Source organism: Pholcus phalangioides, unplaced genomic scaffold (assembly GCF_987345545.1).
Source record: "Pholcus phalangioides strain wild (caught in Gottingen) unplaced genomic scaffold, Ppha-v1.0 ptg000039l_1, whole genome shotgun sequence".
NCBI lineage: Eukaryota > Metazoa > Arthropoda > Arachnida > Araneae > Pholcidae > Pholcus > Pholcus phalangioides.
In genome coordinates, this window is record NW_028301625.1 from 4,780,893 (window position 1) to 4,793,024 (window position 12,132).

The following is a 12,132-nucleotide window of genomic DNA, read 5'->3' on the forward strand; positions in this document are numbered from 1 at the left end:
TTCTGAAACTAGTATGCCCATAGTAAAACAGCAGAAAAATTACAATTGACAAAATCTGAATTTTTTTTTATGTGGCTCAATGTAAAAAGCAATTTCATTTCCAGTTCCACAGACTAGCTGTTGTTTTTCTGAGGGAAGGTGGGGTTTTGCCAAATCTTCGTTGACTTCATTATAACCTGCTAATGGCAGATACAAATGCTACTGCTCTGGAAGATATGAAAGTTTGTGCATGTGTGGTAATCAACTTCTCCACAGACTGAATGTTCAAAAATCTGGGTTGCTGAAATCCTAGTTTATTGTCTAGTAAAATGCATTGTAGATTCATGTGTCTCTAGCATTATTGTTCATTTATTTTTGAATTAGTTGGCAACATTTTCCACCATGTCCAAAAGAGGTTCTTACTCTTGTTTAACTCTGAAAAAAAAAAAGAATCGTGATTTAATTACGTACGGATGCAGACATTGGTGAATCTTTCATTCTTTAAATATATTTGCAGCTTTGGGGGTGGTAGCCCAGGTCGATAAGATACAAATATAACGCCACAACAGGCAAAATGCCCAACAAGGTGGCTGAGAAAAAGATGCCCGTAAAAATATGGATGTCGGATACTCGCCTAAAGTACCAAAGGATGTTTAAAGGTGTTACGAGTTTGATACGTGGTTTGTCCTTGTCAGAAAACTTTCCTGATACAGGGGTACAACAGAAACAGTGACATGACCGCAGAAAAAATTGCTACCACAGGGAGTCCCCCATCGAGCGGTTAGTGCACCAACCTCTCGATGAATATTAAAAAAACAAGCCTGCGGTTCGGAATCAGCAATAAATTGTAGGTCCCGGTCTAATTATCCCTCGTGTGCAGAAAATGAACGTGGTGTGACAAAAATAATCAATGATACTTGCAGATTTTGTATAATTTTTAAGATGATTCAGAAGAAAACAAATTAAAATTATGTGTTTGCAAATGAAATATAAATTTCAAGACTGTTTTTTATATACAAACACTAGTTGCAGTAATGAGAAAACTGGCATAGCATAGTAATGTGATACATAGTATTCAACACATTTTTTTATAATTATCGAGTTTTTTTTAATTTTTTTGTTTGTTGTCCCCTTGAGCTTTGAATTAACCAAGTTCGACTTTATTCCAATTTGATTTTTTATTCAATTGTTAGTACAAATTGATATTGGTCTTTTGAATTTATTCTAAGATGTTTATTAAAACTCATTTTTTCCTGGAATGCCAAGAGTGAACCAGACTCTGCCATTCAAAAAACTGATTTCCTCCAACTTTTATAGCATGTCGGTTAATGTGAGGGGGGGATGCCATAAAAAATGAGTTGTGTTTTCTTGTGAAAAATCTCAGACATCCCCTCCTTTTTCTTCCTTAAGCCTTCAAAGGCACAGTGGTTAAGAACCACTAACCAGTGAACATAAAGCAAGTTAAAAATATATAAAAGAATCTCAGTCAGGAGAGTTACAAAATGTTCACATGAGTGAATGGTGTGATAAATTTCTATGTGTAAAAACAAATTTAATTTAGCAGTTACTTTACCTTTTACAGATACAAACAAAACAAATTTTGTGAACATGTTCAAGATTGGGAGAAAGGGAGACTCTGATATTTCTAGTGAATCGTCAGAAGGTATTTATTTTCTTAAAATTTTTCAGTCCAGAGGGTGTACCACCTTCTGATTCTTGGTAAGAATCCAATTCTTAACTATGGATTTGATCTTTAGTTAAGAATTGAGAGGCAATTTTGCTACCAGATTCTTAACTAAGAATTGTTTTCCTTCCGTTGTTAAGAATCGGGTGACCCCACTTCTTAGCTTGATTCTTAGTAGACAATTTTTTTCTTCCATGCAAGATGATGTAATTTCTTTCTTTAATAGAAGTTTTTTATGATTAGTATTTACGATCATATTTTAAAAAATTAAAAAGTATTCAACAGATGAATTTTTATTGCTGAATAAGGAATTCGTCAAACTTTTATAAAAAAAAAAGTTATTGAAAGGTTGTGTGGGAGAGTGAAAAACAGTGTTGGAGTCTATATACAGAACATATATGTTGGTAATAGTGTTATGGGAAATTATAGATTTGACAATTTTCCTAAGCTTAAAAAGTGAGAGAAAATTGTATTTGTAACACAATATATGTGAGAAAAAGCTCTAATCGACCAAAATGTAATTGCACATGAATATAAAAATCATTATTAACCTGCTGCTACATTTTTTTCCCCATACACTTTAATGTATATAAAGAAAAGCGAACATACAGAAGCTATGTCAATTTTTACTATTACTGTGTATTATCTGATCACTATTATTTTTTTATTCGACCACGAAGCAGCTATGCGATGCATATACAGTGAGTGCCATGTGCATTTTGCCATGAAAACTAATTTAAGTAAACATGAAGCACATTATAAAAATTATTGTTAGTCTTTTAATGTTAGCTTTACTTACATACATAATGTAAGCATAACGATAACTCATTTATCGCATTAACCATAGATTGACAATTATCCATAATGACCTATAAATGTAATAGATTCACTGTAAATGTGAGCAAAATTTATCAAAATTACCGAAATTACCAATGATTATTCATAATAGCAGCTCCTTAGCACTTTCACCATAACATATATAGCATAGCCACCACTCTTTGTAGAGGAGGGGACAATGTGCTTCATCCCCGTGGAAGAATCTTTGAATCGAATCATATCAGATAATTAAGTATGAATATGCTTCAGTTTTTTATTGCAACATGGCTCTCAAAAAGCATTATGTATTAATAATTTCTTTGCAACCATGTTTACATTTCCTTAAATGAACTCCACCATTTTTTCAGGCTAGTGTCATTCTAAAATTTATTTTCCTCTTCCCCCTCTTGTCAACAATGTGTTGTTGTTCATTTTTAGCTGGGGGCTGATTGGTCAGTGGCGAAATTCTTCAAAAGGGAAATTTTTCGGCCTGTCCACCACATGACCTTAAAAATTGCATCATGGTTGCATTCATAGCTTGATTCTTAACCGCTTGAACTGTAATTTATTTTCAGACACGCAATTTAATTTCCTTTGTTTCAAAAGGAGGGATTGATATAGAAACTCAGTTTTCTTGCTGAAATAATTTGTAATTAATAAAAATAATATTTTTTGTATTTGTATTCATACATTTACATGAATGTTTGTTATACTTTGGTGAAATAAATTAAGAGAATTTGCATATTTTATCGAATTTCGTGAAAAGAACTGAACTGAATGTAAAACCACTGCTTCTAGACAAAAATGCAAATCTTTTACGTCAAATACGTAAGTATACACGTGTGTGTAGGTGGAGCCAGTAGAGAAACAGGCTTTATAAGCGCTCGTAAGTTAAGACGCATTTCGTTCGCTAGCACACCTCAGCGAATATCTTGGTGGAAGAATTATTTTGCAGCAATCGGTTAATTTCAAATTGTAACAGTAAAAATGAGTAACCACCAACGTTTAGATGATGGAATGAGGTGGCGAATTGTGGGGAGACTAGAAGCAGGCCAATCTCAAGTCCAGATTTGTAGAGAGTTCAATTTAACGCCCAGCGTTGTGTGTAACTTATGGAAACAGTTCCAGGATACCGGATCCATCGAGAGAAAGCCTGGGCAAGGTCGTCCAAGAGCCACGACGGCCAGAAAAGATTGCCATTTGTCTATTATAGCGAGGTGTAACAGGAGTGCTACAGCTTCTCGGCTCTCTCGTGACATGCATGCAGCCACAGGAACCCGTGTATCCAAAAGACTTCATGAGAAAGGGTTGTTTGCAAGAAGACCTGCTGTTTGCGTCCCGCTCACTTCTACGGACAGGAGAATCCGTTTATCATGGTGCAGAGAGCATAGAGATTGGAGTATGGATCAATAGGCGACCGTTCTCTTCACTGATGAGTCCTGGTTCAGCCTAAGCACCGATTCTCGTCGTACGTTCATATGGAGAGAACCAGGGGCCCGCTACCTACCCTCCAATGTCCGCAAAATCGACCATTATGGCAGAGGAGGTTTAATGGTCTGGGCAGGCATCATGTTGGATGGCCGCACACCTCTCCATGTCTTTGAAAGAGGCACTGTGACTGGTGTGAGGTATAGAGATGAGGTCTTGGAGCCCTATGTTCACCTTTTCAGGGGTGCAGTTAGCCCTGAGTTCATTTTAATGGACGATACCACGAGGCCACATAGAGCTCTTCTGCTCGATGATTTTCTAGAGAGTGAGGATATTCGCCGGATGGATTGGCCAGCCACATCTCCAGACCTTAACCCTATAGAGCATGTCTGGGACACTCTGGGGAGGGCAATTGCAACTCGCAACCCCCCTCCGGGAACCATCCAGGGAATGAAAACAGTGTTGCTGAATGAGTGGGACCAATTGCCACAGGAAATGATAAACTGCCTTATTTCAAGTATGAAATCACGCTGCGAGACCTGTATATCTGTAAGAGGGGACCATACCCCCTATTAACCCATTTTTTTGTTTATTCTGCAACCGCTGTTTCATACCTTCCGACTCCAACGAGTGTTACGCACGATCATGCGTGTGTATTACAATTATTGAATGGTTATTTGTTTTGTATTTTATCAATGTATGTACATATCAAATTCCATTAAAATCGGTACAGTAGTTCTAGAGATAATTGACCAAGTCTGCAAATTCTCTTAATTTCTTACACCAGTGTATATACATAATAGTTCATAATTAGTGTCGAAATATTCTTCAATAATGTTTAACAAAATTATATTGTGCAGTTATAGTCTTTTAAAGAAAATATGTGTTTCAACATAATGCTAATGTATTTGCAACAAATTCAAACAATGTAAATGTGTATATATTTATCCTCACCTATATTCGGGTTTATTTTAAAATACTAATAATTTTCAAGCGTATGATACTTCTCAAAACACTTCGGAAGATGCTGTGCTACTTGGCATCTTTTATGCAAATTACATTGAAACTGCTACTAGAAGCATGCAAACAAATGTACCAAAGCAATAGACTCGCTATGACTTACATATACTTGTCTCATAAAAATATTCAACAGACAGACAGACAGACAGAATTTTTATTGTTAGGCCGTGAGCCTATTACAATGGTGGTGACATTTGAATATATATCATACGCTGAAGGGAGAGAGACAATACATCAATTTGAGATTGGGGATTAGGATTGCACTGAGTTAGTTACATTCGTGACAAACGTTACAAACAATATATTGAATAAAGCAAGAAAAAAATGCATAAAAATATTTAAAACAAAAACGCATTGAATAGGAACATAAGATTCTTTGAATAGGGAAAAAAAAAAAAAAAAAAATACACATATATATCAAAGAGTGCATCAAAATATATTTATGTCTCGGATTCATTTGCATACTCGCTTTCTGTGAGAATAAAATTTTTTAGTCTTTGAGCAGCTACAATGAAATTGAAAATTGAATGATATTGTTTATGAGATAATTTTAAGAGACCATTCAAATCAAAATGACTTATGAGGTTAGACAGATATTTTCGTCTATATGAACGATAGATTGAACAGTTGAAAAAAACATGGTGCCAGGTTTCGAGTTCGTTCAGATTACACATATTGCAGAAATTGTGGGGAGATATTGCAAAGATTTTTCCATGAAAAAAGATTGAATTATGTTTTATTCTAAGTTGAAAAAGGACTCTTTTCACTGTGATATCAATTTTTGATGTCATGTAATCCTCAACAAATGTATGCGATTTGAGAAACTTATAATGAGGGTGGTTATTACTATTTTCCATAGCACTCATGTCAATTTGGAGATTTTGATCTACAAGTGTTTGCAGAATCTGTGGCAGAAACTTAACAGCTGTGTTGGGATCCTGAGCAAACCAAACAAACCCAAAGCCAGATTTTTCAAGTAACAGTTTGACGTCTGAAGCCCAGTTAAATTTTGACCCAGTGGACGAGTTGCTATATTGGTGTAAATATGATTTCTTACTAAGTCTAGAGTCCGGCATTTTGAGAATACGTATCCAGAATTTAACAATCAACTTTATAAATGTAATAGATAAAGAGGTATATCCGAGTTCCAATCGCAATATGTAATTTGGAGTATATTTTGACAAATTAAATAGTTTCTTAATAAAAAAAGAGAAGCATTTGTCGAGTTGTAGAAGGTAGTGCATTGACCAAATTGGTGAGCCATAGATCAAGACAGAGGTTACCATACCGTTAAATAGTTTAAACCAGCTATAAGGGGAATTAAGTTTGGCTCCAAGAAGAATAGGCCATAATGCATGTATTGCAGATATACCCTTCGCTTGGAAGTGATTTTTTGCCAGATGGTATGTTCCAGAGGAAGAAAAGGGAATTCCGAGGTAAGTATAAGAATTAACGGTATCCAATTTTTTATTTTGGTAGAAGAATGTATCGCTTTTGGACTTCTTCCCCCCCTTACGGAAGACCAAGACTTTTGTTTTGTTCACATTGACCGTTAGTTTATAGTCCTTACAAAATTGCTCTAGAATATCAATTTTTCTTCTTAAATTCATAGGGGAGTCCGTCAGTAACACTGCGTCATCCGCGTACAGCAAGATATTGAGTTGTGTTCCATCAGGGAAAGACAAATCTTTTATTTCTGCAGAATTTAAGCGAATTATGAGGTCATTCAAAAACAATGAGAACAAAATGGGACTCAGAATTTCTCCCTGAAGAACACCAGAGTTAATGTTGAACAACTCAGTGTATCCTAATGAGCAGCGCACCCTAGCGGCGGCTTTTTTGTATATGTCAGAGAGCATGGAAACAAATTTTGCACTAAGATTAAACTCTTGGAGAACCGACCAGAGAATTTGATGGTCCACTGAATCAAATGCGCTCTTGAAGTCAATAAAAGCTGAGAACAGCTTTCCTCTCTTCCGTTTTAATTTGTTTTGAATGAAGTAGTTTAAAACGAACACTTGATCCATGCAACCATATTCCTTTCTGAAACCTGCTTGTTCCTCAAGGAGAACGTCATATACGTTTAACCAATTATAGAGTCTGGAGTTTAAGATTGATGTAAATATTTTTGTAATTACTGGTATGAGGGAAATTGCTCTAAAATTTTCCGGATTGTTAACATCACCCTTTTTATGTATCGGGGAGATAATTATTTCGATCCAAGATTCGGGTAGATTAGTTGAGGTATAGATTTTATTGAAGGTATCTGTAAGAGTAATCACGGAGGAATCTCCTAAAAACTTAAAAAATTCGGGTTTTAAGCAGTCCCAACCTGCGGCTTTCCCACATTTTAGTTTCTGAATAGCGTTTTTTACTTCATGAAAAGTAATATCGGGATCCAAAATTGGGTCAATTGCACGACAGCTATTATTTAATGGTTCCATTCGTGGTGTATTATTATTCGCTTTGAACGCAGTTGAAAAGTAATTGTGCCATGTTGATATGTTGATTTCAGAATGGAGGGATTTTTTTCTCTTGAATTTTTTGATAACCTCCCAGAAGGATTTCGAATCTCTGCTGGAACAAATTTGGTCGTTTAAGTTCTTGAAATATGCCGCTTTTTTTTTATTGCATAAGTACCTATAAACATTCCGTTGTAGTTTGTATTGCGTAAAATTATGATTATTATAGCACCTGCTCAAAATCCTGGTTGTTTTTCGTAACTCCCTTCTAGCAGTCTGACACTCAACATCGAACCAACCGAAGCGTCCATTCCGTGTATTAAGGCCCCTCGATGACCTTGATTTTTTTTATTAACCCATGATTTCTTGCGGTCTGCATCAGAAATGGAACGATTTCTTCGGTGCCGATATCTGGATCAGCGGAAAATCGTGAGTCGATATCGTTCACAAATTTAGAGCCATCTTCACTATTCCAAAAGGATTTTAAAAAACCGGTATTTATATTTGGTTTCGCAAAATAATTAGTATCCATTAAATATAAAGTTGCTCTGATAGGGAAATGGTCGGAACCGAGTTTCGGGATAACCTCAAATTCAACTGTTTGACGGTACACATTAGCAGATACAATAATATAATCAACTACACTAGCACCATTTTGATTAAAGAGGGTGAAATTACCTGGGTTGTCTTGGGGAAAAGTGCCGTTCAAAATAAATAAATTATTTAACATGCAGAGCTCATTCAAGAGCTTACCTCTATGGTTTAAGATAAGGTCGTTTGATCTGTGATGAATGAGTTCATCATCAAAGAAAGATGGATTAAGAACATATGGATTACCAATGCGAGCGTTCAGATCACCCATGATAATAATGTTTTCACAATTAAGTGTATTTATGAAAATAAACAGGTCCTCAAAATCTTTGTCGAAATTGGGGTAGGGCGGAAAGTAGCAGGATACAATGTGGAGTTTTCTAAAATCAAAATAATCAGCTGATAAAAAAATGAAAAGATTAGTAATTTTTAAAATGTTAATATTTGTTAATTTACTCTGATCGTATCCAAAAATTAGGCCTCCACTGGGTCTACCAATACGTGATCTAGACGCCAAACTTTGGATAATTTTATAATTCTGCATTTGGGTTGGCAATTTAAATTCCATAGTATGCCAGGTCTCTACAAGTGAAAAAAAATCGTAATCCGTGAAATCATTCCAGAAATCAGGACATTCATATTTGTTATACAGTCCAGCAATATTAAAGTGCAAAATATTTCTGGGGATCTTGTTTTTTGATACACTTTTGGGACATTCAATTTTTTCCAAAGTTATAAAGTTTTGATTAGAATTTGATTCATCATTATAATTACAAGGATCTATATTGCAATTAGGCCGGCCATAATTTATAAATTTGAATTCTGTACTTTAACTATGCCTGAACATTCCGGATTACAGATAAAAGTCTCGTTATCTATTATTAGTTTGTCCATGAACATTTTTGCACTCTTACCCTGTGTGACCGCCTTTTTTCTTTCAACGTTCAGCAGACTCCTTCTCTTTCTCACGGCCGGTGAATAATCCTGGGAGACCGATATACCAAGGGATCTAAAATCCTTCCATTTTTGCAGGATTGTATTGCGATCATCAGTGGAGGGTATGCGAGCGATGATCGGAGCCACTTTTTCACTTGTAGATTTTCCTATCCTGTGCGCCCTGTCGATGTGCACGCGGGACACTCCCACTTTTTCGCATAAGTTCTTGATTTTGACTTTACACACATCCCAGGTTTCAGCGGATTGATCACAGGGAACCCCGAAAAACACCAGATTATCACGACGAGAACGGTTTTCAAGGTCGTCGATTTTTGATTTTAACTCGATTATATTTTGATCGTGATCCAATCGATGACGAAGTTCTTGTATTTCTGCAGCCATTTTGGCATTTTCAGTACGGAGGTCATCTCTCTCTCGTTTAGCCACTTCCAAGTCCATCAGAATTCTTGACAGCGAGTTTTCAACCGATTCAAATCGTCGCGACAAATCGGCAAGCTCTCCAGTATTCCGCAGTGCAAAAGTTCTCAGCTCTATAAGTAGATCTCTGTCACTCTGATTCGCATCATCAGAGACAGCAAGAGTAACATCAGGTGATGAATTATGTCTGGGACGTTTTGAAAGATTGTTCGAAGACCGATCAGCAAGGTCAGGAGGTGTTCTGTCAAGTTGACGTTGAGAGCGAAATATTTCGTCGATCTTCATTTCTTCAGTATTTTTGTTATTTTTCGCCATTCTGGTCATCAGCTTATGATCGGTAGAGACGGATCAACATTGAGGGCCAGGATTCAAATTAAATATTATAAGTGTTTAAAAGATTGTGTAAAAAAATATATCTTCCGTTTAAAAGCTATTAAAAAAAAAAAATTAAGAAATGGCGTTGGAGAGAATAAAATGAGCGTCCTTCTCTCATGAAGGCTAGTGTTGCCACCCATAAAAATATTCAACAGTCAATAATTCCTGGTGAATGCAGCTCATCATTGTCAGTTTGCTCAAGAAAATTCATTCGTTATTTCAGCTCAAGAGGTTAAGGTGCTTCTTACAAATTGATTCTTACGTATGGATGATTGGAATCAGAAGGTGGTATACCCCCCAGAGGTTGGATAAGAAAAAATCAGTTTTCACTGTTGAATATCTGTATAAGTTTTTCTGAACATTTCCTTGGGCAAATTGTTGCCAAAAATTCCTCCCTTTAGGGAGTGAATTTTGAAAAATCCCTTCTTAGCGAGTCTTTGCATCATAAAATGAAGATACTGACTAAATTTAAAATTTATAGTGTTAGGGGTTTTCACTCGGCCTGATTTCACTACATAGCATTTCAACCCCCTTAAGGGTCGAATTTTGAAAAACCTTAGAGTCATTTTATGACATGAAATAAAACTACTGACCAAATTTCATAAATACTCCAGTGGTTTTCGGCTCGGCATGATTTCTCTGTATAGAAGAGTTGATCCACTTTGCCCAAGAATATTTAGAAGACACCAACGAATAAGGCAAATACACAAAAAAAAATTTCTCTGTATAACCTTTGAACCCCCTTAGGGGTTGAATTTCGAAAACCTCTTTCTTAGTGGGTCTTCAGTTCATAAAATGAAACTACTGACCAAATTTCATATTCATAACTCCAGTGGTTTCGGCTTAGCGCCTGAGTAGCGTGGTGGTAAGATGCTCGTCTACCACCGTGAAGGTTACTGTCATGGCCCTGGGTTCGAATCCGAGGTAGGATATAGATAAGATATTTTCCCTAACGAACTTGAGACGACCACCAATAGACAGTGCCTTCATTTCCAACCCATCTCATTAACGGCAGTAATTTGCAATATAGCAATATGGCCAGAGTTGGTGTTTGGTGAAGTCGTGGTTTCGGCTTGGCGATGATGAATCATTCAGTCAGGACATGTCATTATATATATATAAAGTTCATATTTGGTTCACACAATAGCTCTGTTCTGATTGATTGATCAGTTAATTGTGATGAAAATTTTTGTTGAATTTAATTTCATCAGTTCAATTGAAATTTTATTTAAAAATTTTGTATTAAAATTTGTGAATTAACTTGATTTGTATGTGTTTGAACGGAACCCATAAATAACATTTTAACAGAAAATCATAAATTTTTATAAAATAAACTGATGAGACTTGAAGCATCTAACAATTTGATGAAATGTTTCTATTACAATTTAACTAGATGTAGCAGTGGTTAGTCAGACTTGAAATTGATGAATTTGTATGATGTGATAATATATTTATGTTTTTATAACAATTGACATAAACAGGGTGGTCATAGAATAACTACTTCTATAAATCAGTTCCCAGAGGTTGTAAAGCTTGAGGTATGTGTATGAAATTTTATGTATAAACACAGTTAAAACAGCACCAACACTAAAGATAAACAAGTACCTCTATCATTGGCCCTTTATTGTGTTAATATTGGGCAAAGGATTCCTATTTCTCCATATTTTAATTTTAATTAAATTATTTTAAATTTTTTATACCTATTTTGGGATATGCACTGGAAGATTGTGTTAATTGCATGAAGAAAGCTTACACAGTTACAGATAGGGTTTCCAAATTCCCTACATTTTGTAGCCTTAGAGAATCGGAAACAGGAATTCATATTTATACCGAGATAACGTATTCAGAGTTGCCAATTGCTACAGATTGTCCATAGTTTCTACGGACGACCGCAATGAACTACAGAGCTATGGGAGATACTATCGATACTATGGAAATCGGGTCTTTGAGTTTCTTGTGGTGTTTTACTTTATTTTTATAAAATTGCACTAATCTTTATCATAACTCAAATATGCATGTGAGAGAGTTTGAGAGAAGACAAACTCTGAGCCAATCTGTTTTGTCTGTGTGTGGAAGGCAATCTGTATATAAAGTCGCGTCTCTAAACCCACCACTCTACCTGCACCTTCTATAACTGAAAGCCTCCGCACGAAGCTTTGACGTCACTGAAGTCGTCCATTTCACCTGTAGCCATTGGATATAGCAGTCCGACATATGCAAAATCTTTACCTTTTTTTTTCTGTATATCCAATGACTATAGGTGAGATGGACGATTTCAGTGACATCACAAGCTTCGCGTGGAGGCTTTCCGCTATAGAAGGTGTTAGCTCTACTCTATGCTAACACTCGCAAAACCCTGTTTTCCATCAAAACTGCCCATGCAGGTTTTTAAATGGTTCAGTG

General features: G+C 35.8%; 1 protein-coding gene across 4 annotated transcripts in view; it reads left to right on the top strand.

The window, feature by feature from the left end:
* Nucleotides 1-12,132, top strand: part of LOC149065476 (acyl-CoA-binding domain-containing protein 5-like) — a 65,219-nt gene that overhangs the window by 41,750 nt on the left and 11,337 nt on the right. For all 4 annotated transcript variants that reach the window (XM_089253968.1, XM_089253966.1, XM_089253969.1 and 1 more), the window contains exon 5: nucleotides 1,562-1,642. In XM_089253968.1, coding sequence (XP_089110094.1) covers nucleotides 1,562-1,642 — 81 coding nt within the window. The remainder of the gene's footprint in view (nucleotides 1-1,561; nucleotides 1,643-12,132) is intronic.